This window comes from Apostichopus japonicus, chromosome 3 (genome assembly GCF_037975245.1).
Source record: "Apostichopus japonicus isolate 1M-3 chromosome 3, ASM3797524v1, whole genome shotgun sequence".
Taxonomy (NCBI): domain Eukaryota; kingdom Metazoa; phylum Echinodermata; class Holothuroidea; order Aspidochirotida; family Stichopodidae; genus Apostichopus; species Apostichopus japonicus.
The window spans coordinates 17542834-17570632 of record NC_092563.1 but is presented as its reverse complement, the minus strand read 5'-3'; the positions used below and the strand labels follow the sequence as shown (position 1 = coordinate 17570632).

The window sequence follows — 27799 nt, the reverse complement described above, 5'->3', positions numbered from 1 at the left end:
TATTACATCGCATGCCATCGTGTACCGTACGGTCCGTGAAAGTTGCGCAGTACACCGCGGGATGCCCATCTTAACAACGAAATGTCTTATGTTGGAGAAAAAGCATCTTTTACATTAGTAATGGCTAATTCGTCGGCAAAGCTTAGAACTTTATTTTAATTACCAAGGAGGTGATTTTTAATTAATTTCCTTTAGATGTAGCTATGGCTTGCAATTTATTTTTCTTTCAGTATAGGTGCCCGAAAAATTCTCATCATATTGCCCGAATTTTCAGAAAAAAAATATTGGACGGGGGGGGGGGGTGGCAGCCCCCCGCCTCCTACGCCAATGTGTGTAGTGTTCGGTTTCGGAGATATCTGGTATTTGTTTCATTTCCTTCAACGAAGTTTTATAATAGCCGTTATAAGAGGTTTTAATATTTGTACACCAATAAATGTGTCTGAATTTTCGAAAATTTCCTGACCAACATTCTTCATCATATGCTCTGTCTGGGGTTCGAACCGGAGACATGGAGTTTGTCTGTGTTTGTCTGGAGTTTGTCTCTACTCGTGCAATTTTGGCCGGTCTGTTAGGAGTTCAAGGAGGTTTTTCTATATTGGTTGTCCATAGATGATTTTTTTGCAACATTATGGGTATGTTTTGAAGTGAGTTTATTCACGAGAAATATGAATTTTCAAATTCTGAACAAATAATGGGCTTAAAACCTTCAAAAGTGGACTGTCGGGTATTGTGGGCGGCGACGTAGAATCACCTACAAAAGCAATGATCCACAGGACATGCGATGAGGTCGAACATGATGTGTGACTGGTGACAATCTTCAAAAAGAATATGGATGGGGAAGAAAAGCTATTAGGAAAAACTTGGTTCTCAGGCAAAAAGTGTACATCTGGTTGGTCATTTTCGAGCCCGAAAAGTGCCATTTCCGGTGATCTGGGGGTATCAAAACCAGAAATTTTATTGTACGCTGCGCGCCAACCGATTGTGGCGCTCCGCTTAGATAGTAATTCGCGCCCCCGGGTAAGAAAATCCTGGATACGCCCCTGCAGAAGTATACGTGGTTGCGCCCCTTGCTGTGGCGCAAGATAACAGACAAAAGCGTGTGAACGTCTATAAGATTTGATATGAGTATTTATCCATATAATTCCTTCACAAAGTGTCTAGATCTAGAATAGTTTCCGTTTCTTGCCGAAATTTGAAATGGCTGGTTGCTTGTGATCTTCTATTGATCATGTGGCCCCATGCAATCAACAACAAAAAAACAAAAGGAAGAACATGGCGGCTGGAAACATTTTTTTGATATCTCATTTTGAGATAAAACACGATTTTTTAAAATTATATTTGCGGTGATACGGGGCGAATCATTATCAAAAATACTCGATTCCGCGAAGGAAGAGGAACGGGTGAGTACTTGGTGAAAAGACTTTCCCAAGTAAGGCCTAGACAGGACCCGGGCCGATGATTAAGGGACTGCCAAAACGTGAGGGCCTAAAAAAAGGAAAACGTGACCTTTATTGTAAACAAAAATAAGATTAGGGAAAGACAATGTTTGTTCATATTTGTATTTTTATTAAAACAATAACGGAAAAGATTTAAAAACTTTGTAGTTATATTTATATACAAAAGCTTGCCAATTGAACAATCTGTGAATCACTGAGCTGTCACAGTCCCAGCAAACCAAAAAAACAAAACAAAAAAGCATTGATAAATTGTATATACAAAGTCCATAAGCTAACTACACCAATCATGTTATCGGTAGGTCTATCATTTATTCTGCTTCGCATCATAACTCTTTAAAATAATTATATTATCTTTACTCTTGAGACCATGGAATAAACTTCACGAAATCTATCAATTTAAAGCTCCATGGGGGTGAAGGAGTAGGGGTAAATGAATGAAGAGGGGAGGGGCTGGGGTCCGCCATTCCCATCGCTAATTTGACGTTGTTCACCACTTGTTGATCTATAGGGGTTAACTATATTGGTTGGAAACCAGAGGGTGGTTGGAGAGGGGTGTATGCTTCCTTTAGTGACAGAACATAATCGAAAAGGACTGTGTGAAAAATGATGAATAATGAATTTAAATCGCCATTGTTTGTTGAACAGTTTTTGAAAGATTTAACAGACATTTGACATCCGTTCTCCTGCAGCTTTTAAACCTTCTTAAAAATATGTTTTTTACAGCAAACTCGAATCCTGTAAACCATATGGGGATATAACAACAAAAGAAGAACATAAAAATGTACAAATAATAATCAAAGAAATGCCCTCGTGAAATACAGATATACAACTAAGTGGTTCTTAAACTGAAGAAGACTAACATAATGAAAATATACCTGACGTTTAACTTGGTGGTTAAATCTGAACGAAACATGCTTTTTTTTTACGACTACAACAACGCAAAGTACCACCCTGATCAGGAGCGGGATCCTGGGGTTGGTGCTGTACACCCCCTGTTCAACCTCACACACAAACTCTTAAGTAGTTACCTGTACAATTCTTCTTTTTTTTTCTGGTGGGAAGGGGGGGGGGGCTCTCATATCCCCTCCCTACATGGTGAGTAAACTTTAACAATCCCAGGGCCACAGTCCCTCCAATCCAATATCAGCGCATACCACCCCAATCTTAGTCCCAGTTCCAATACACAAGAGAACGTGACCTATACGATGATGAGCATATTGATATGTAATATAGCAAATAAATGGTGTTTTATTTTTTAATCTCTTTGTTATCTTGTTATGGAACTGCTTAACTGCAAGAAGTTGATACTTAAACAGAAAACTGAACCGTATATTAAGCTAAATAATAAAGCAGGCATGAACTGAAGATAATTTTCACTTTCAGGGAGCATTGATGACATTTACCAATACTTACACACCAATCATAAATATACCTGCATAACATCAAAATTCTGACTTGTTCTTTTATGATATATTATATACTCTAAAACTGGTTAACTGAAGTATGCTTCACTTTTTAATCCAAATGCCTATATTTAACTGCAAGCAGTGTTCTCTGTGTGATTAAGAAATACCAGCTTACATTTTAATTAACTCTCTCGGACGTTTTTAGCACGAAATATCACAATTTCCTAAACAGATCCATGATTGCACTTCCTACATGTTATCATACACAAGCAATAATTTGGGTCAGATCAAGGGATTAATATAGTTCCAAGTATGTCTCACAGTTTATTAAGTAACAGGCAGCGTAACTACATGAGATGGGGGGGGGGGGGCGGGAGGAATGGTGGAGAAATTGCGCCTTTACAATGTAACTATGTGAACAAGTTAACTGCATGTTGTCACGTCAAGGACATCAGTGAATATTGAAAGACTGGATAAGGAGAGCTTTCATAAACCCTGTATTAACATTGAAGGTATTGGCAAAGATTTATTTCTCATCTTAATGACTATAAGTTTTGGCAAGGCGAACATTGTGAACAATTTGTCTGAGGAGCGTAACTATTTTTTGATGGGTTAGACAGCTCCTTTAAACTTTCAAGACATATTTTGACATTATCTTGCTTAATGATCTTCTATGATAATTTCCTCTTCATCAAATTTCACCTTTTTTGGGCAATAAAAGTTTTATAATATTTTCTAATTTGAAACATCAAACGGTGTGCTATGTATGATCGGGCATGATTGGAAGGATGGTATCTTGTAACAATAAACAACAACAATCACAGTGCAGACTACAGTTTAGCACCAGTTTTTATAGTGTCGTTTTCACAGTGACTAGACGACCTAACAGTGTGTGGGGACATCCACAAAACTCAGAATAAAATAGGATTTGATTGTCTCAAATATCATCTTTTCAACACATAATTTTGTTTTTAAAGCAAACCATGGTACATATTTGTATCTTGTGGTGTCATGTTATGGAGATTAAATTGAAAAGAAATTGTAAATTAAAGAGAATATTATAGAGCAAAGGATTACAAGGAATAAACAAGCAGTCTTGCACTGATGGGGATACTTAAAAGCTATACTTAAAGGAGTATTCCTTTGCACTTTGGGTAATTGGAAATCAACCACAGATGATGGCAATGGCATCTTGAACCAACATTTTCATTTTGTTGGACTATCAATCCTCAGAATTCTGACTTGGTTGTCATTCATTGAGACACTAAGTAGCAAGCAAAGTCGAGATTAACAAACACTGGGTTTAACATTTTACATACACTCTCAGAGACTTTTATCATTCACTGATTGCATGTAAAGGAATCAGCAAACTGGTTCCGATAAATGACAGAGAAATTTGTTGATTTCTTAGACTGATTGGATCAGGTATAAATGATGTGTTGATAAGCAATTAAACAGCCCTTATGACGTCATTTTGTTCTGCTGTTGCCAAATGCATTCCGAAAGATCATCAAATTTGAATAATTTAAGAAGAAAAAATACATATAAATTTCACCATACACGATGCTAAGGATGTGGTGTTGACCTCTGGATGCAGAAAAGGTTTTCCTGCAACTTTGTGAAACAGTTTTAAGTTAGCCACTGAACCATCCCTTTAAGAATAACAGATACTTATCAGGTATGTGACCTGGCCATGAACAAAATTAAAAATGACACCAAAGTTACAATAGGAAGAAGCATATACTACTCATTGTGCAAACGTATGTGATTATGACTTGATAAAACTAAATATGGAAGACAACAAACACTACGTACGAACACTGCATTTTTGATACTAACGAGGGTATTAATGGATAATTTAAAAGCAACATGTGACCTGTGACAATACAAATGGTAAACTATAGCCATCCCCCAAAAACACCTGGTGCTGCTAAAGGAAAGTTAGGTTAGGGTCGTCATCACCCCCCTACCCACCTCCCCAACCCCACCCCCCTTCCCCATCTGTTGAGATATGTAACCATAACTCATCAATTGAATGCAAAGGTCTAATACTTTACAAAACCTTAGGTGAAACCATCATTACCGGTGGCGCTATTTCAGTATTAACATAAACCACTCTGCAAGGTAACAGCATTTAAAGGTGGAGAGAAAATAAAAAGAAGCTCTGAAAGTATTGTTTGAAACTCCGATAACCTCCTACACAGTGATTCAGGTTATCAAAAAATACAGACGAACAGTCTGAAGTTAACTCGGCTATAGATTTATGCAGGTTACCTTAGCAACCAACAGCCTCTAATATCTTATTCTGGATGATTAATTACTGAAATTTGAAACAATTAATAAAACCTTAATAATTTGGTAGACATTTTGGTAAAATAAAAAGTTAAACTCGACAAGCTGTATCAATAAATGTGTGGGTAATTATTGTTTACTTAGCGAAGTAACTTGATTATAAAACAAAACCAGACAAAACCAGTCAAGTAGGCAGAGGGGTCTGAAACACACTTTGTCTTGTTTACTTTTTAAGACTTTGAGCTTTGAATCAGAAAGTTACACTAACAAGATATCAAATGATTGGGATATTTGGAACTTTAAGAGTACCTAGAGTCTGAATAAGCTTTAAATCTACACACTGGAAAAATAAAACCCAAAAAAACATATATAATAAATATGCAATTTTTTTTTCTTCTCAATTGCATGAGAAGGACAGATGGCAAAAATTTGTTGCAGGCCACATTAAAAAAAAAAAACAGATTTTAGTTTTAAACCAAAACTTTTCCATCAATGATTAAAGCAACAAGGCCAAGCATATCTTCACAATCCTGGATTCTTAATGACTACAGATTAAGTATATTTTACAAATTTAGACCAGACAGGTCAGGTTTCCTTCACATAAATCTAACTCAGGTCACTTAACTCCGAATTCTCTTGATTATAATTTGAACCCATTTTTCAATTAAAATATTTCTTCTATCTCACCCCCCCCCGCCCACGCACCCAAATTGTATTGTTATTAACTAACAACTGGTAAATTAAATTGATCAACTATTGATTGACAATGATGAAGAAAAGGTAATTTTTTTGGTATTCCAAAGCAGATTGGAAAGAGCAAAAGTGATTTTTGAGATTAAGCTGAAGAAAAAAACAGCTGTTACCCCAACCCCATGCACGTTGCTTTAATATATCGTTTGGGGGAGGCAGTGGGAATTAATAATTTGGTTGGGGTGGAAGAAGTTGCGTATCTTTTTTTGTGCATTGGAAGAAATGATGTCGTGCAGAACTTTTTTCTTGAATTTAATATTAATTTAATTAGCCAAATATTGAAGACAACAGTGACTGACTTTTCAATCTATAATTTCAGTTACCATAGCGATACAAGCCCAAATCTATGAGATAAAACTGTTTACATCGTTGACACCAACTTTCCAGTTTTCTTCACACTTTGGGCTGTTTCTAAGGGGGATTAAGCGAAAATTGTGGACTGAGCAAAGCTGATAGCTCTTGAAACTTTGATGTATTGCCTTCATTAGAAATAGCGCTTAGATGAAAGAGTACATCATACTGTATGGTAAACAGACTGTAAAACAGGTAAGCTTTTCACATTTTGGATGATACAACCTTTAATCTCAGTTTGCCCCCCCCCCCCCCCCAAACTGCTTCTTGATACTGTTACTACCATCACTGTTACTACCATAAGGCTGCCACAAATGTTAATTTCCTTCATTTAAGGGCCAGATTTTCTTAGTATACAAATTTTGCATATCAATTACCTAAGTGATCTTAGTTACATCTTACTGTGATGTGAAAACGTGACAGTTAAGCTAACATATGTAACATTTCTCACAGATGAGATGACATTGCAAAAGAATGTGACATAACATAATTCAGAAACCCATTTGTATGTGACATGAACGTCACCTCATTTACATGATCTAACAATGTCAAATTAAGACTAACATTAATGATACGTTACATAACAAGGGAATGTGACAACCTACTCAAGAGCCATGGGCATGAAACTGTAACACTCACTGACACGTAACATGTGTAACAAAGAGATCAACATGGGCATGAGATGTAACATCCATTTTCAGGTGACATATGGTTACGTAATATTACTGAAATGTTACATTGCATCACCACACGGAATGTAACACCACATTCATGAGCAATTGGTAGGAGAATGAAACACTCACTTCCATGTAACATGATAAGGTAACATTACCGAAATGTTACCTTACTTTCACATTCATGACCGCAGCATGGATGAGTATGTTGCTCCAGTCCACGACCCTCTGTAGACTTAATAAACTCATCGCCACTTGACACACCCCATCCAACAGAAACCAACCCACGATGGTGAGAAACAAATTTGAAGATTTGATTGAGAAGATTTAATACATGTCACATCAATTGAATTTGATGGAACATCACCGTTGCATGTTACACTGCCTATGAATGCAATACCACATTAGTATATAGCACTGTTGACAAGGGCAACGTAACATCAATCACATGTAACACTAATAACGTACGTAATCACTTCTGTGTAACATCACCGGATTACAATATAACATTGCTGCACCACACAACATCACACCACTTCTGCGTGAGACTGGTATTGGATGTAACACCACTTAAATGTAACATTGCTGGTCGAACAACACTTTTCACGTAACGTAATCACTGTTAGAAGACGTTACGTCACTGTAACATGTAAAATCACTGTAAGAAAATGTGACATTAATGTAGTAAGTACTTACATGTGTAGGAGCACATGTGTTTGTTAGACCCAACATCCACTCGTAGATCAAGTCTAGTCGAGGTTACACAAAGAGACATTACACAAGAGTTACACACAGAGACATTCAACGACATGGTCGGTAACTTATACTTCTACAAGCTACACATAACGTCAACACAGAATAAAGGTAAAACTTGAAATTAACTTTTCCATGATACCTCTATGAATATTGTCAAATGTTATATTCTGTCTCAAAATGAATCAACAAAAGAAGGCTGAGAAGCACAAAATTAATTATCCTTCCTAATGTACTTAATAAATTTATCATGGTAAACAAAGTATAACTCGATACAGCAATCGAGATCTGTCAAATTCCACTTAACAACGTTATACATATTTTATGATTTTAAACACTGTGTTAAGTTTACGAGATCATGACAGAACGTAATCGCCTTTATATTTCTGGTAAGAACAAGTATGGACAACCGTCTGAAAGACACAATTATATAAAAAATGCCCTCCTTTGAAAATATGTCTGATGTCAAGTTGTCCCTATTTTATCCTCAAATTGTGACGTTTATGTTTTCTTCTCTTTCTTAGATTCATGTTCTAAAAGAGAAAAAAATCACAATAGTTGCATTCAAATTTCGGAGATACTGGGAAGTTTAATTTTGGAAGGCAGTACCAGGGGAAGGGGGGGGAAGGGGTTTTTTTTTAAATTTGATAGAATCTGTGTCTTATAATTCTAGCTACTGGAAGGACTGGTCCCCTGGCCAATTTTGACAACAAAATTCAGCACATTTACTCTTCAAACATCGCAATGTTTCAACCTTGAGTATTTCCAAAAATCTCATTTGAGCAAAATATAAATGATTTAGTGCTTTTCTTCTCAAGCATTCAATATTTTCCAACCTAAAGTGGTTGTCTTATGCAAATTTTCTTACACTTGTGTGCTTAGATGACTGGTCAAAATTCCAAATACTGACTTACACGTAGGAAGACAACTACAGGACTATTAAACAGCCCTTTGTTTCTTGAATCATTAAATGTTTACAACAACGGTGTAACGATCACACAATTCGACCCTCTCTCACTCAACTGAAGCATGTTACACCATCATAACAACGTTATCTTCAATCTAGCACGGTATTTTCACTCTGCACATGACTTTTTCATAAGATTCAGTCACTTCTTACCTCCAGAACATTGAAATGTAAAATAAAGGTTTGACCGCTCTATCCCAGTTTGATTCATTCTGCACAAACGAAAATGATGTTAGAAAGATGGAAAAGGAGGGAAAAGTTCTCCAGAGACAGGTCTTTGTAGTATACAGAAGATTTCAAAATTGCATTGCAAATTGCAGAGATGAATTGTATTGGTGTAAACATAAAGCTGTTTGTTAATACAAACAGCTGAGGCTTGCTCGCCACACACAGATACCTACAAGCATGCATGATTGATTTGTCCTCAGATGTGAAGTGGTTTCATAACGATCTGCAAACAAGATCTTTTCCCTCTCTCCATCTGTATTTCAGTCCAACCAAAGCAGCCTCCCCTACCTCAATCCCCTACCACCCATCCAGTTTGCTGCCATCTTCCAACCCCCCCCCCCGCTCACACGCACCCACTCACTTACATCTAAAGTATTGTTAACCCCAAAAATCCCATTCTTCCTTCCTGGTTCAAATCATTATACATGGGGAAACAACCAGTTCCAGCATTCCATGTCAATTTTCATTATAAAATTTTGTTCTTTTTCATTTCAAATTCTCTATTATATATATAACTATTTACCCTAGATGACTTGAAGAATAAAGGCCCTTCATCACTTTCAGAATGAAATCACAAAAGTGTACAGGAAAGTCACTTCGTCCGGAAAGTGAGCCCCCCCCCTCCTCCCCCCAACCTACAAAACAAAACTGTATGTAACCTTGAGACCCTCTCATTCATAATGTAAAAACAGAAAAATTAAATTAAAATAAATTAGAAACGTTTATAAAGTCGATATGCCTCTCTGGAACATTCATCTTGACACCAAACACCACTGCACTTTGGTTCCAGCTATCAGTCAATCTCTTCCAACCTGCTACGGTTTTAAGACTTGTCAAATGTCGTGTAGTTTGTAGAATGAAACATGATATGCTTGAATTAATTCATTGAATATTCACAAATGCTCTCCTGGAAGGTGTTGACTAGCATAAAGCTATATACCCAATTTAGCCTCCTCTGAGCAAAGCCAAACCTTCCAGATTTTAGAATTCAGCTATTATAAGTCTGCTGTTCCTCTTTCGAGGAATATCTTAGCTTGGCGGTAAAAATCCGGGCTGACCCAAATCTCCTCCAGGGAAGAACACTCCCGTTCATTGACATATTCCAACTTTGGCTTCAGCTGACTTCGAATTAATGCTTTGGACGTCAACAACATCTGTAGAGAGAAATTACCAGAAAGTAAAACTTGTAGTTAATAAAAGCTGTGATGCAGTGATGCAAAAATTGAGTCGGGGAAAAAAAATGGAAGCAGAAGATTACAGGATTTTACAATTGGGTTTAATAACACTGTATTACAAATATTATCTGGAGAAGCAAATTGCCTTTGGAGCCTCTAACACCTGCTGTAACGCCCTTAAAAATCCTCCCTTAATACCAAAAACCCTATTTATAATCGCTATCATTCATTTCATTGTCAACCAAATCAGGGCTCCAAAATTGTCAAAAAGTTCCACCCATATTTGCACCAATGAACAGCCATTAAGCAGCTGCAGGACACGTTGATCCAGAAATGCAGTCTTACGGACAATTTTATGAATTCTGCTCACTGTGAAATGTTTTGTGGTAACATGCCATTTCCATGAAATATCCGTGACAATTTCTAACTGGCCCCCTAAAATAGTTGCCATGCCCCCTCTTGATCCTTTCATTGAGCCCTGAAGTCAAGAAGATTGAGTAATACCTTTGCAGAGCCCTCCACAATTTTTTGAACCCTGGGTGTCACCTCCTGCATAAGACTTGTCGGCCAGAATACATGAGATACCAGGCCACTAGAACACGCTTCCAAGGCTGTTAACTTGCGACCTGCATATAACATCTCACCAGCCTGAAGGGAAAAATTTATGAAAAGAGAGATAATAAAAAATGTATAAATTAATTAAAATTCACAGATATATTTAAATTTGAGAGATAACAAAGTATGAATAAATATTTCCCACAACCTTTGTTGGGAAAGATTTGATAACAAGAGAAAAAGAAGAGAAAAAAACACTGTATAAATTAATTTAAATTCACAGATTAATTTAAATTTGAGAGATGACAAAGTACAGTATGCCAAAAACTTCCCAAACATTTGTCGGGAAAGATGTGATAAAAAAAATTTAAAAAAAATAAGAAAGGAAAAGACCACTGTATAATTAATTTAAATACACAAATAACAACGTATAACAAAGTATGCCAAGCATTACCCAAGCCTTAGTCAGCAACCATTCAAATATTTTATATAAGGTCGGGCTGGAAGGCAGTTGTTTTATGACACAGAGCAGCCACATATGCATGTGGGAGAAGCCCAATGGCATATTACTTACAGTTCTCATCGGGTGGCTAATCCAATTTACAGATTTATCTCATTGTGGATTTTGTTTAAATTTGGAAAACCGTAGATTTCTCTTGGATGACGAACCCACCTAATGTTATTGTTTTTTTTACGATTCTATGCCGTCACTGCTGGTAAAAATTTACCATTCCTTCTTGGAAAAACCGTTCGAACCGGTAAGGATTTGTGATATGTCAGAATGAGAGACGAGACAGATATACTTATTCAATCCGCCTTCATGATCAGGTTCCAAGTCTAAATCCTATTCCAAGCATTTAATAAAGGTTTTTCTGGCATTTTGGCAGGTAGGTTTCATCTGAGTGAATATGAACTAGATGAGACAGACGCAAGAGGAACGAAGCAAGTGCAAGCCGCTTCACTCTAAGCAGACGAGCCTAACACTAATTGTTATCATCATCACTACGTGAGCTTCTGTAAGGCAACTGACATAGTTCTCCGTATTGCTTGAATTCACTGAAACATTTCTAAATCATTATTAAAAGTAAGGGATAAATAGAATAAAAGAATAAATAATAATATATCATAATATAAAACATAATAAATCATATATAATAAATCATATATCATAAATAAATAAATAAATAAATAAATAATGTACACTAAATAAATAATGTACACTAAAAAAATAAATATATAATAATAAATAATAAAAATAATAAAATAAATAATAATATTCAGAGACACATACCCAAGCCTGACCCATGATCTCAGGGATGGTGAGGGAAGCACACCCCTCGGGTGTCTGCCCCAGGGAAGAATATGGGAAATGAAACCAGGCCTTATCACTGGCATATACGATATCGCACAACGGCAGGATGGCTGCACCGATGCCCACTGCAGGTCCATTGACTGCAACCACTATGACCTTTGGGAAGTTTATCAGCGTGTCCACAAAAGTCCTGGAGAGCAACAAGAGGGAATGCAAGTATGTTATGGCAGTTGGTACTTCTGCTGACATCAACAGCAAGATGGAAGCCACAAAATGTTGTTATATGTGCATTGCGTAGAGAAAATACTTACCTCTTCCATTTTATGACAGTACAAACAATCATAATTTCAATGTTGAAAATATTTCCATGTACAAAATATGAAACTCTGTGGGACACCAAATAGATTCCTCTCCTTCTGACCCTTCACACCCACCAAATGGACCCCCCCCTGCCATGGCTTTTAAAGCAGAGGTCGGCAAACTTTAACATCCATGACCCAGGGATCTTTCACAAAGACTGAGTCGGTACCCACAACACCCGATTACCCAGATTGAAATGAAGGCTAGCTAGACTATGAACTTTGCTTAAAAAAAAAACCTGAATCCAGCTCTTTGGGCACGCTCTCTGAAAACTGTAGATAAATTTTGCAAAGTTTGGAAGTTTTTTTGAAATCTGTTGAAAAATGGACAACTGGTGGTGGATGTTTAGCACTATATTAACGGGCACTCTGCTCTTAACTTGAAGTTAAAGAATTTGAGAGAATTTGGAAAACAAAGGATTTACATTTATGTCTCGACTGAGAAACCTTCTCATCATCCACTCAACCTTAAAGGATCTAAAATGTAGACTTTCAGTAACTTTTACTGTTTGAATAGCGGCAGAAACATTACCTCACAAACTTCTTGTTTGGGGGGTGGGGGAGGAGGTAGGTTGGACTTTGACGTTATGTCACCACTACCATACTGCCATCATTTAAACTATTTCTTCCAAATTGAACGCTTTTCTTCAGCGAGGAAGGATAGCATAAACTGGGATTGCCAGATCTACAATTCACAATTTTAAAATGAATAAAATGATTCATAAAATCAATTTTACATTGGAATATTCCTCAATGTCATCACATATCAGTTACAGGCATAAATGGGAGCAAGCCCAATAATATTTGCATAATAATAAGCAGTAAATTTACTGGGCTTATATTCATAAATTACCGAAATCATGACTGACAATTGTTAATATCCATCCAACTCATCATACATGTGTTAATGTTCTTAATGTCTATTGACAGGAAAATGCAAATTCCTGGCAAACAGCAAAATCCACTGGGTTTTAGCCAGTAAATAACCTGAGTTGCAAAAAACACTTATTGCAAATAAATCCATTAAAACAACAAATTTGCAGTATTATTGCCTTTGAAGTTTAGCTAATGCTGTTACATACTGTACAGCTAGTTAATTACAATTAATGAATTAATAGTTCAAAAGTTCAAAAGACTTTACTTTTGTCACAGTGGGATTTTACTCCTGATTAACAGAATTAATCAGCTTCATCGATCCTACAAATATTTCAAACCTCACCGGGTTTGGATATTTACGAGTGATGAGCTGACCTGTCTCCTCACGACCTTAGCACTCACTAGGCTTGACTTATGATGTAAAATTAAGGGGAAAATGCTTTAAACTTCTGAAGATTTCCATAAAGTGTGCTTCTCAGAAGTTAACATACGCAGTGTAGGATTTTCACGGTCGTCCGAGACAACTAGAAGTTACGTGGGACTACCAAATCTTTCAAAATGTTGTGTGCTTGGTAGTCCTTTGGACGACCAAAAACAATGAAGGCTTTGAAGAATTATTGAGCCTAATTATATTTCATTAACAAGAGCCCAAGGGCACTGTGGTTCCTTGCTTGGGGTATATGACAATACACATAATATTATCAAGCAAGATTGGGCTCAAATAGTCCAAGTAATTGTGGTCCTACATGTTCCCATAAAGTAACCAACACTATAGCCAACACTTTTGTGATCACAAAATGTGATCGCATTTTTGATCAAAGGGCACTTTTGAGATCTAAATATGGCGTCGAAAATGTAAGAAATATAAGAGACCTACAAGCGTGTCAACAGATATGATAACATTGGTGACCTCAGATGACATGACCTTTAAGCTTCAAAATGTTCCACCACCCCATTCACAACTTGTCCCAAAATATCAACCATGTCACACCTTGGCATTGAGATTTAATTGCATTAAATGTCAAAAAATTAACTTTGAACTTGTATACATAACTTCACACACAAAGGTCACCCGGAGGTCAACCAATTGACATTTTTGATCGGTGAGACCTAAATAGAGCATGACTGTAAAAATTCAAACATTTTTTCTTTTCCCATTTTCTCCCCCCAAAATACTACCTTTTTAACATTAGCTGACCTTTGGTGACGTTGAATCACATGAACGTTAAGTTTCAAAATATTCCCCTATACCATTTGCAACTTGTACAAAAAAACAACCTTGTCACACCTTGGCACTGGGAGTTATTGCATTAAATGTGTGAAAATTAACTTTGACCTCATATAACTTCGCACATGAAGGTCACACGGGGATCAACCCATTGACATTTATGATCAGAAGGTACCTTTAACATCTGAAAATAGCATCGAAACTGTAAAAATCCACAAAACACGAAAAGGTCACCAGAGGTCAAATTGAGGTCAAGGGTCACCCAGATGCGGGTCGACAATTGGATTACATTGAAGCAACTCCCAACCCTAACGGACAATTTGTTCTCAAGTTATCGCAAAAATACTAGTTTTTTATCATTATTTGACCTTTGGTGACCTTGGATCACATGACCGTTAAGTTTGAAAATATTCCCCTATACCATTTGCAACTTGTCTCAAAATATCAACTGTGTAACACCTTGGCACTGGGAGTTATTACACTAAATGTCTGAAAATTAACTTTGACCTCGTATAACTTCGCACACAAAGGTCACCTTGGGTCAACTTATTGACATTTTTGATTGATGAGACCTAAATTAGAGCATCAAACTATACAAATTCAAACATTTTTTTCTTTGCCCATTTTCTACCCCCAAAATACTAGTTTTTTAATATTAATTGACCTTTGGTGACCTCGGATCACATGACCGTTAAGTTTGAAAATATTCCCCTAGACCATTTGCAACTTGTCCAAAAATATCAACCTTGTCACACCTTGGCACTGGGAGTTGTTGCATTAAATGTCTGAAAATTAACTTTGACCTCGTATAACTTCGCACACGAAGGTCACACGGGTGTCAACCTATTGACATTTATGATCAGAAGGTACCTTTGACATCTGAAAATAGCATCAAAACTGTAAAAATCCCAAAAAACACGTAAAGGTCACCAGAGGTCAAATTGAGGTCAAGGGTCACCCAGATGCGGGTCGACAATTGGATTACATTGAAGCAACTCCCAACCCTAACGGACATTTCGTTCTCAAGTTATCGCAAAAATACTAGTTTTTTATCATTAATTGACCTTTGGTGACCTCGGATCACATGACCGTTAAGTTTGAAAATGTTCCCCTAACCAGTTCACAACTTGTCCCAAAATATCAACCTTGTTGCACATTGGCACTGGGAGTTATTGCAGTTTTAATATTTTCGGTTTTTGGACCATAACTGACCTTTGGTGACCTTTGTGGGCACCAAAAACAATAGGGCACACCTTCTCCATATGGCGGATCTATAGTCCAAGTTTGGCCTCAATCCAACATTCCCTTATTGAGATAGAGCGTACCCAAGCAAGTGTCACAGACGCACACACATACATACACACACACACACACACGCACACACACGCCAACCTGACTGCATAGGTTCCTTTTGCTAAAGCAAGGAACCAAAAACGAAAGTCAATTCAATTAAATAGTTTCTGAATAACCCCCAAACCATACATAAATTATTTTAAAACATGCGCGATATTTTAACTTTATAACATCGTTAGCAAAAGTCTGTACACTAATAAAGTCGCCTAACGTTAGTTTCTAATAATGTACCCAAAAAACAAATGAGACTCGTGGCTAAATGTCAGTGCAAACACTGACAGTCTATAGGCTGAGTGAAAATGCATTGCTGGACGTACGCACGTGAGCTGTGCAGTAGTAAACAGTAGTAATCTAAATCCTACCTACTTGAACGATAAATTATTTATCATTCTAGTTGGTAGGATTTATATTGTTTATCATAAACAATACTGTTTGTATGCGACGCACGTGTAGCGTTGTTACAGGCAATTCTGATATATCACGTAAACACAATCATGCTGTGAACATGTGTTAAACCTGAAAATCCAACACTGATACGCTATGACAAACTTGTCTGAAAGACAAATATAATACATAATTGAGAGGGCCTGACGTTTCCATCCTAGCAGGATCTTCTTCAATGTTTTAACGAGTCGTGACCGGAGTCAACAAATTAAATAAAGAGAGAAGTGACTGGAACCGACTTGCGAAGTTTTTATCTAATGTAGTAAAAGTACAGTGACTACAGTCCTGCGACTTGACTGCAGCAGGGAAAAATTTATTTGTGATTAGTCGACTTAAAGCTCAATTGAAGTGACTTGTCAGAAATCTGGTTAATGATCATGCATGGTGAGTACCTTGCACCTTTTCATGACTAGAATATGTAGATTGCTTGACAGGTTCGACATAATAACATTAAAGCGCTACTGGCTTAGAAGTGACTACATAATTACATGCGTATATCATTCCATGACTAGAATAAATAGATTGGCTTGAAAGGTTTGACATTAAAACATTTAAGCGCTACTGACTTAGAAGTGACTACATAATTACATGCGTATATCTTTCCATGACTAGCATAAATAGATTGGCTTGAAAGGTTTGACATTAAAACATTTAAGCGCTACTGGCTTAGATGTGTGACTACATAATAACATGCAAACATACATTTTTAAAGATGCTAATTTACAGAGCTGCGACTCTGTGACTCACCTTAACGTGGAGGCCAGGTGCCTAGCCGCTTTTCTCCTTTCCTCGATACTGTGCTTCCGTAAACACTGAAGGTCTAAGCCACTGCAGAACATACTCCCAGATCCACTCAGGAAGACGACTTTTGAATCGTCTTTGTTTGCACTATTAAAAGCAGCTGTGAGTTCCTTGAGAGCCTGAGGAAGGCCAAAGGGGTCATTAAAATTCAGTACTTTTTTTGCCAAAAAAACAAGGAAGATTTTTTTAATTATTATTTCAACAGTACGAATTCTCAATTTTCTCTTACGGTAGACAATGTAACCTCTAAAAATAACATTCAAACTTCCATTCCTTTCTCATTAAGGACATGTACTAGCTTAGGTACAATGCAATCCATGCCTGTCGTACCCTATTGAAATATATACAAGGACGACAATCGTTACAAAGGTATTTCTAAAAGCATGGAATAATTTAGTACTCAAATCATTGCGTAGCTGTTTTGAAGGCTCTGCACATTACAGAATTATAAAATATTATCATTCCTCTGTGCAATAACTGGTAAATATATATCTTTACACTTGTAGATAGCAATTTCCACATTTTGCCTAGCATTCTGCGATGCAATACCGGACAAATTATTCTGTGTAAAAGGCACACTTGGGAAGAAGAAGGAGTGTAGGGGGCAACCAGCCAAAAGTTAATATGAAGTATGGGAAGTGGAAAGGGAGATGTGGGGTGGGGTGGGGTGGAGGGAGGGTGAGGGAGGGAGATGGGGGACATGTATAAACATGACAGGAGTCCTTCAACGATTGCACTGACCTTGATGCTGAGGGCGTTCCTCAGAGGTGTGGTGGTGAAGAGTCGTATCTGTGTGTATCCCTTACATTTCTTTACCACAATTTCCTTGTATTTATATAAATTTTCTATCTGGCGGACACTCTTCCTCCTGCAAAAGAAAACAGAAGAAAAAAATGTGTGGCACCCTGTCAAAAATATGTCAGTATTTTCCCCAGAATATGGAATTAGATATTTTAATTACACAACAATAGTTACCACAATTTAATGGTCACGTAATGTGCACTCCCCAGTAAATGTATACAAGCACGCCATTATTAAACTAACTGAACAGTTTCTGAGAAGTTGCCATTAACAAGTTCGACTGGTTAGGCTTAATAACATCCACAGGGCAATAGGGAAGGCTTCATTGTACTTTCTCATCGAATGTGGTTTCATTGTCTTTACTTACAAGAGTATATCTCAGGCCTAGATTTAAAAAAATTTGGAACGAAATCCTACAGTACATGGGCATTAGAAAAATCATCGAAAAATTACACACGATACATTTTTCAACAAATTGGATATTTAAAAAACCAACAAGAGAGTTCTAAATTTGGTTCCATAATTCCATTCTCAACTCTTTGTCCTCAAGACACTTATTCATAGAGCTAAAAAAAAGATGTTGACTTTGCACTTCATCTATTTATTTCTTTTTATTTAATTGAAAATTAACAATTCTAAAGCTGATGAACTTCATTGCTATGGGACTTTTAAAGTATCAACACACATTACAATAATAATTGAGACCAATTAAAAATGCTTGTAGACAATGTGCCCATCTAAAACTTTTCACCAGGGGGGGGGAGGAGGAGATAATGAGCAACTAATTAATGGATTGAATCTGAATCAATATTACACTGCCCCCAACATTTTACATACTGAACTTTATTTACACTATTTCACATAAAAATGCAGACTACCTGTACATTATTTGAAATGGAATTTATTAACTGACTAGTCAAACTAACAAGCCACGATTACTTGGGTTGTTAATCAATACGAATACTGTAGTGTTCACCAGACAAAGTGAAATTTAACTCAAAAGGAAATTTGCTTGTTCTCATTTTTATTTCGTTGCTCATCTCTCTATCTCTCTCTTTTCTCGTTCTCTTTTTCTCAGTCTTTTACAAGTTGTGTTCTGTCTTTACTCTCTAGAACACTATAGTATATAGCAAAAGATAATCTACATCAATTCCAAAACCCTGTTTCATTCATCTATTTCTTACGGCCCTGTAGGCATCCCTTACCTGTCCACTTTCTCTTCTTCCTCGTACGAACCTGCCTCTGTTTGAGAGAGTCTTCTCCTAGCGATGACGCTGGCTTTCCTCTTGTCAGAAAACCGTTTGGACTCTGGCTGTGTGAATACCCCGTCTACCCTCGTTGTTGGAGTGATACTCTTTAACTTGACGACGGGGGAAAACTTGGATAGTAACTCTATAGGAGATTCATCTCCACGCCCGCTGTCCCTCATTCCTATGTTATAGAGAAGACAGACATTTTCAGGTGAGGTTTCAAAATTTAAGCTGAATTTTTTTTTAATTTAATGATTCACTTGAGAATGTAGAGTCTTTAAGTCTCACCTCACCCTGCATCCCAATGTTACAAACATGCACATGAGGAGGGAGCCTTTTCCAATTTTGATAGGTCTGTTGAAACTTACTTGTTTATATACTAAACAAGATAAAAAAAGCAAAATAAATAAACACAGAGATAGATAGACAGAGATAGATAGACAGAGATAGATAGACAGAGACAGACAGACAGACAGACAGACAGACAGACAGACAGACAGACAGACAGACAGACAGACAGACAGACAGACAGACAGACAGACAGACAGATAGATAGATAGATAGATAGATAGATAGATAGATAGATAGATAGATAGATAGATAGATAGATAGATACAGTAGATAGATAGATACAGTAGATAGATAGATAGATAGATAGATAGATAGATAGATAGATAGATAGATAGATAGATAGATAGATAGATAGATAGATAGATAGATAGATAGAGTAGATAGGTAGATACAGTAGATAGATATATAGCTAGATCATAGATAGATACATAAAATAACATAGACAATCTTGGCAAAAGGGTTAATTCCTGTTGGAAATATGAATCTCAATATGACTGAAGGGAACTTTTCAAAACCGGAAAGAGATATGATTTAGACAACCATGGGCATCCCTTTGTGTGTATAACTTGTAACATTGGTAAAGTAAAGAGGCCAACATTATACTGCATGCAATGTTATATACAAAATCTGTTTAAATTCTGTTTATTTATCAGCTGGTTCATCTTATATTGAAAGTAACTGATCTAAGCTATCACATCATGATTGTGCAAACCGTCTTAACATCTTTGTCATCACCGCTTGTGCACATTGAAAGAAATGGAAACTAATGTGATCTTTCGTACCTGACTCTCTCTATCTCTGAAATTATGTTTCTTCACATGTACTCTTTATCTTTTCTTTTATTTTGTATTGACAAGAAATTACTAAAACCTCCTACTTTACTTATTTAAACAAGGATACAAACATGTATACGGATAGAACTGTACAGTATATACAGATCTTGTTATTTGATACTGTACATACTATGTGTATTACATCACAGATAAGCCCTAGTACTCTTTGAATTTCAAACAGATAAATACAATATTTCCATCTTCAATTGATCAAGTTACAATTAGTGTACAAGTATAGAGTGCACGGATACAGGATGTACATTCAAATCCATCCAGTATTTTCCACAAATTTTGCTTTACAATACAGCAGTCCTACTGGTACAGCTACTACAGCACACCTACAGTACTTCTAAAGCACATGAATTCTAGGTTTTCAAACTAATATTGCAATTTGGAGGCCACATCCATATAATTTCCTTTACTATATGAATCATCCAAAGGCCAGTTTCAAACTTTGTATTTGTATAGAAATAAAGTTTTGACCAAATTTCTAAACCCTGTCTGAGATTTTCAAGCTACACTGTAACCAGGATCTACAAACTTGTCCCTGTGCCTTCATATATATGGTAACTTCCTGTTTACACCTCCGGAGTTCATAACTGCAGTTTTAAAAATTGTGTACTACACTGTACATGTATGCAAGGTACTGCAGTTGGCATGGTATAATCCAGGATATCAAACGTGTACATTAATTGAGTGTACTGGATGACACAAATTGTTCATTCAATTAAAAACAAGTTTAAACAACGTACAGAGGCGAAGGAGGACCGAGGGTTCGTAACGAGGGTCTTCCTTAATGCTACGAAAAAGGTGTATCAATTGTTTTTCAGTTCACATGTTAAGAGCTCAGGAACTTGCAATAAAGTTAGCAAACATACAGTACTATGTTGTCACTGTTGTGTTCTGTGTACCAAGATTTGCTGCAAAACAATAATTGCGAGTGAACTGATCAACAGAATTGCTTCCTGTCTAGGGGGACTCTACAGTAATACAATTGTAGACAGCTATCCCAAAAAATATGGAGATATCTTTCGTGAGAATAAAATTACAACATGCTGCTCAAAAAGAAAAGATTTCAGAATAATATCTTCTCCCCCCCCTCCACTTTTTTTGTGTGTGTTAATAAACCCCCACATGCACAACAACAATACATGATCAATAAACAGCCAGGAATATTTAATCCAGTATCGCACAACAAAATGCTATGCAAAATGGTCAAATTGTTCCAGTTCAAAGGTCTATGTAGTAGTACATTTAAACAGCAGTTTTAGTTTTAATACACAGAATAATCCATTAATTACATAAAAGACAGCATGCAGAGCCTGCAAACTGCTAACGTACACATAATTTCAAGGCATTAATTATGCTCATTGCTCTGTACATGAACAGCTGTTTGGTCAATATATTCTGATTAACAGTTGGGAATGATAAATTATTAACACAAAGTTCTGTGTACTACTGTTACTAAAGGCAGCTGAACGTTAATGAAGTTAATGAAGTTATTAAAGTTATTGAAGTAACTAACTTTGCTAAACCGTCCCGTGAAAATCATTTATGGTATGAAGAAAGTCAGACACGTGAGATTAATCATGGTCTGAACAATGAGCCAATTTAAACAATCTATCCACTGCAAACTACAGATTATCACAAAATTCTCCAAGAAAAGGGATACAGTTGAAAAGTAAATATAATTACTAATCAACACAGGAATTGGGGATTGAACGAGAGAGCTTGACCAGATTTCCTGTTCCTTTTGTGACTATTGATACATTATCATCAAATATAACATGTTCCTATTTCAGTGTTGTGAATCACTCTTATCCAACTTATGTCTCATAACCTTGACGAAGGAGTTTTCCAAGATCTGGTAAGAAATGTACAGTAGCAGACCATCGTAGAAATTAGTTCTATGAACTGCCAGAACACTCTAAAAACATGGTAGAGGAAAAGATCTACGACTGAAAGAAATTTGTGTACCAGTTTAGAGTGACTGTAGTCATTATACACAACCGACCCCCACGGCTATTGCTGCATATTCTACACTTAACTACAATCCTTGTAGTACCTCATGCAGTGAATTGAGTGAACTTAAAGAGTACTGCTGTAAATTATAGAACTACATACTGTACAGTATAGACTGCATAGGGAGTAGCTAAAAGTCTTAAATGTGCTGTACCTCCCTCAAGTCTAACTTAATATCACTCATGACACCAGATGCAGTGCAGATGTTTTATTAAAAGTTGAAAATTCAAGCAAGGGATATTGCAGATTAAAAGACAATGTACGGTTTACTTATAGGGAGAGATAAACGCTGTTCGTTGAAAAAAAACCCATATAAACCGAGATACGATCAAATTGAATATGTAACCTATGTTGACTTGATAAACCCACCCTTACTCCAGGGAGTGGATCACAGTAGATGGTCTGTAATGTTGTAAGCCTTTGTCTTACTGCTTTTTAATGTTTTTGTCCGTTTATCTTTCAAACTAAAGCATTTTGGAATGTTTGCTGAGTGGTCAATCTTTTTTTAAAAGTTGAAAATTCAAGCAAGGGATATTGCAGATAAGCAGACAATGTACGTATTACTTTTAGGGAGAGATAAACGCTGTTCACTGAAAAGAAACCCATATAAATAGAGATACAAGTAAATTGAATATACTGTAACCTATGTTGACTTGATAAACCCACCCTTACTCCAGGGAGTGGATCACAGTAGATGGTCTGTAATGTTGTAAGCCTTTGTCTTACTGCTTTATGATGTTTTTGTCCGTTTATCCTTCAAACTAAAGCATTTTGGAATGTTTGCTGAGTGGTCAATCTTTTCTACAGTATGTTTAAAAACTCGTTTTAGAAATATTATCTTTCTATGTTGAATAATTTGTTAATAAATTTGAATATCAAAAGATAAAAAATATTCAGTACAATTGCCATGATGACATTGTTCACTCTGTTGTTGCCAGATGCATTCATAAAATATCACCAAATTTGAAACAAATAAATATCTAACCCATAAAGAATGCTATGAGGATATAATTTTGACCAAAAGAAGCAGACAATTTCAAGAAATTATGTTAAAAGTAATCAACTTCAGCCACTGGAATATTCAGGGCTTCAAAAGGCTTGCTGGAGTTATCATGTTATAATGTGACCTTTGACCTCTGCCAATTTCAAAAGGGTTCTTGAACTCACCAAGCTGGTTCTACCTACCAGGTATGACATTGATTCAACCTGTGTTTGTTGAGATATCTTGTTTACAAGCGGTGTTGAATATGTCAGTCATTCCAATAGAAGTGTAAATGCTAACACAAGAGCCCAATTGCACTAACCAAAATTGGGTCCAGAAAGTGTTGGCAAAAATAGATTTGTGCCCCAAAAAAGTCCAAGTAAACTTTGGTTAACAAAATGGGAACACAATGTTGGACCCAAATGGGCAATAACTGTTTATGCCCACATGTACAGCAGCTATTAACCAAGAACTGTAGTCGATGTTTGGATACAATCCCATTAATGGTTGTTGAAAAAATGCAATTGTAAAATGATTGGTCCTCTCACAAAATTGGACCCAATACATTCTGCGCCTCAATGGGTCTCAAAAAATTGGCCCAAACAAACTCCAAAACATATTTGCACCCCAAAAATTGTACTCCACTAAACGTGCGCCCAAATTATCCCAAAAATATTGGGCCCACAGATTTGGGTCCTAAGAATGTTTGAGGTGGAAATAAAATTTGGGACCAAAAATGCACCCAGATCCTTTTTGGCTCAGATGGTCCCAAAGCATGTAGGCATAACTTTTGCTTCAAAGAACATGTACACATGTACATACAGTAGTTACATCACCATACTATAAACTAAATCAGACATACGGTTGCAGATATATTGATATTTTACGAATATGACGTTGATTCAACTTGTGTTTGTTGAGAGATCGTGTTTACAAGCCCTTTTTCAACGATTTCCCATTAAGCCACACCCACTCATAAATATTAATGAAGCAGAAATTGTGTTTGTTGAGAGATCGTGTTTACAAGCCATTTTTGACGATTTACCATTAAGCCACACCAACTCATGAATACTAATGAGGTCAAAGTTGTTGTTGCAATAAACATGTATACTATATTAACTTACATCACCATATTCAGTATCAACTAAATTGGACATACAGTATGATTGAAGCGGTATTGCCATTATAATCTTACGTTAAGGTCCGCCCACTCAGTAATATGCAATACAGTAGATGGGAACCACAAACAATACTGTAGGGCACATCAATCTACCAAGAATGACATTGACTCAACTTGAGCTTCTTGAGTGTCGTGTTTACAAAATGGCCATCACTTACACGAACACGCACGCCAGCACGATTGCAAAGGTCACTGAGCCTTAGGCATCGTAACCAAAACTTAGGCAGTCACTCCCTTTACATTATCAAATGTGCATAATTAGCTAATGTTTATTCATAAATAAAGTTAGAATTAAGAAAAGACTTGTAAACTGGATTTTCATGAGATTTGCAGCTATTTTCATAATTTCTATTGCCTATTAGGGTGATTAGGACAACATTGTTCATGGGTGTCCGCCGTAGACCTTTAACATGGCTTGGCTGACTTCCTTTTAAGAGATTTCTGGAGTGTTGATGTTAAAGCTCTACTATACATGCATTTTGTTACAACAGTGTAAACAATCTTATTGGTACTACTGTAATGTGTAAATTATAATCCAACAATGAAGGATGAGGAAGAGTAAGAGGAGAGGAAGAGGAGGGGAAGAGGAGCGAAAGGAGGAGGGATAGAAGTGAAGGAGGGAGGAGAGGAGATGAGGAAGGGAGATGATAGGAGAAAAGTAGGAGAGGCAGGAGAGGAGATGAGGAAGGGAGATGATAGGAGAAAAGTAGGAGAGGCAGGAGAGGAGGAAGAGTAGGAGATTAGGAGGCACATATAGGACAATATGAAAAGTTGAACATGTTATGTACTGCTTTAAAAACTTTCTTACCTTGGATGCCAGAGACACTGACCATCCTCTCCCGTCCTGTCACAATGACCACATTTCCATTGGACACTTCCATTGTCTGTAGAGGTGTACCAATTACAGAGTGTGATTTTTTCATCCTTTTAGCTGGAATGTAAATATCACTGTTATAGCCGTTGGAGAGGGAACCATAAGAGTCTTGAGTCTCTCCATCTGGACTCGTTGACAAGAAAATATCTTGCTCCTCCTCCTCCCTTTCGTAGTCCCCGGGAAAGAGTTGTTTTATGTGGGAATTTTGGTGGTACCGTTTCTTAACATGATCGCCATCCACAGGTAACTTGGGACTTATGGACAGAAACTCCCACTTTGGTCCTGTTTTAGGTTTCAAGTAATTTGGGCTTCTCTTCTTCATCATGGAACTGACATCCTCGGGATTACTGGCAAGTTTTAGGCTCCCGCCCTCGTCTCTCGATTGCTGATCATGTCTGTGTAATTCTGGGCCATTCAATATGGCTCTAGTCCTTGGAGGTGTTGAGCCTCGGGAACTGGCATTGCTGTCCCTGGAAGGAGAATCAGTTACTCTTTGAAACCTCCGATGTTTCTTCGGACTCTGTTCAAAGTGTAGAGCATCTCCTTTTGAAAGCCTCTCGTTAAAGTCATTGAGAACTTCATCGCAATCCTGAAGATTCTCAATCGGCTCCCATGTGTCATCCTCTTCTCCATAATTCTTCCATCTGACAAGATATTCTAGGTTTCCTTTTCTGGTTTTCCTTCTGGCAAGAATTTTGTAAACCTATCCAAGTAATCAAATGCAGAGAATTTATGGATACAGTGATAGTCTGATCAACAAACTGATACAACTTTTTAACAAAGTAAAAAAAGAACTTCATGTAAAAAGGTTCTGTCTTTTCCGAACCATTAGGCAATTTTTTTTTTATTCAGTGTAAAAACAAGGTGCAGGTAGTCCTCATAAAGTATGTCAACAAATGAGTTTACAAAACCTCAAATCCTACTGAAATTCTTCAGGTAGTTCTGATTAAAGCTCAAAATTTTATATGCATTTGATCTTGACATTCTTGAAGAATCTGTTTTGGTACTATTCTGTAGTAAATGGTCACACAATCATGACAAGGTACTTTTCTTGCAAAACATTTCCATAGTAAAGTTTTGAAAGAAAATTAAAACATCTGTACGAACATGTGTCCGTCCGATTGAAGTTGTGGTATTGGAAAAACAATTACAAAAAACCAGACACTTTGTTTTAATTTGATCTTTTCATTCATTCAATCGCAATTTCAAATAGTTAAGTTAGCATGATGAAAATATTGCCAACTGTATCATGACAGATTATAAACCAACTATGTTAGGGTTGTACATTGAATTGAAAAGAAAAGTAGAATTTAGACTTTCGTCTGGAAATGGGCAAGTAAAGTAAAATTACAAACCTCAAACACTTCTTCCTCAGTACCCTGTTCCATCATGATCCAAACTTTTTGGAAGCCTTTGTGTATCCTTTAGTATGAAGGTTCAGTAGCAATTTGTAGTGATACATTTGGCTTCAGGAAAACAAATGTACATGTTTATTTTTCATAAAAACTGTGCTTCCAGCTTTAAAATTCACTGCCAGTCATTTGCTCCTTTAAACAGATGTTTCTGCAGATCTCTTCGACTGTTTGTTGACTGCCAGGATGGACCTTAACCTGAAGGGCTCAATAGTCACATACTGTACTTGTCTAGCTCTCATACTGTTAATGGCTAGACTAGCTTCAAAACTTTCCCTAAGTTTAATCTGTTACACAATAATTAGGCTGATTATTTTGAATTAGGCTTACTGAACACATTTGCTGAACTTTTGCTCAGTCTAATATAATTGAAGGTAATAACAACAGACCGTGCTTCAATTATCTGTGAAATCGGTTAAAATGTCTGCCATTGTCCGATTGCTGCATAACAAACCTAAGGAATTGTATGATCGAATTATATGGAGATGGCCTTTCTTTAAGTCATCAACATTCTAAAGGCTAGAAATAGAACATGTCAACACTCAACAAGCATATCATGTTTCAAACCATTAACTTGATAGTGGTTAAACTAGAAGAAGATAGGCTAGGCCTACAAAGTTCACTGTCATGTGAGGAAGTACCACAACTGCGGGCCTAAATAAGGCCTCTGTCCAATTAGGTCTCTCCCTGGTGGCAAGCAACAAATTTATATGCCAGCCGAAGTCTTTCAAATTTAGACAAACCTGTAAGTTGTAACTTAGCCTAGGCTCGCAAGGATTTCACCTCATTACTATACGTACATGCTTTGATAGGCTAAGTTAGGCTACACACACAGTTGTTATGTTAGATTAGAAGCAGCAACGTTTGTAAGATCCATTCCCAAATCAAAAAGCATTTGTATCAATCGTCTATTCTCTTATTTTACTGTTCATTTCCTTCGCGAAGACACAGCGATAAACAAACGAGCATGACATACACGGAAGAGCAGCTTAAGCAAACGTCTGTCTGTTTGACAGTTTGCTGTAAGTTATAAGTTTATGGAGCGAAACTGCGCCAATCGATAAACCCATTCACTGATAATGCACACAAACCACAATGATGCACGTCTCTGCA

The 27799-nt window shown here is 36.8% G+C and overlaps 1 protein-coding gene across 1 annotated transcript; it reads right to left on the bottom strand.

Moving 5' to 3' along the window:
- Positions 1 to 1545: 1545 nt before the first annotated feature.
- On the bottom strand, positions 1546 to 27799 carry LOC139965259 (chromodomain Y-like protein 2). The gene is made up of 8 exons (XM_071967439.1): positions 26630 to 27799; positions 25209 to 25977; positions 18988 to 19213; positions 17723 to 17849; positions 16928 to 17100; positions 11900 to 12110; positions 10558 to 10701; positions 1546 to 10032 (listed from the first exon to the last, which is right to left on the bottom strand). The coding sequence occupies exons 1-8, from the start codon at positions 26663 to 26665 to the stop codon at positions 9874 to 9876; spliced, it is 1845 nt and encodes a 614-aa protein (XP_071823540.1). The 5' UTR covers positions 26666 to 27799; the 3' UTR covers positions 1546 to 9873.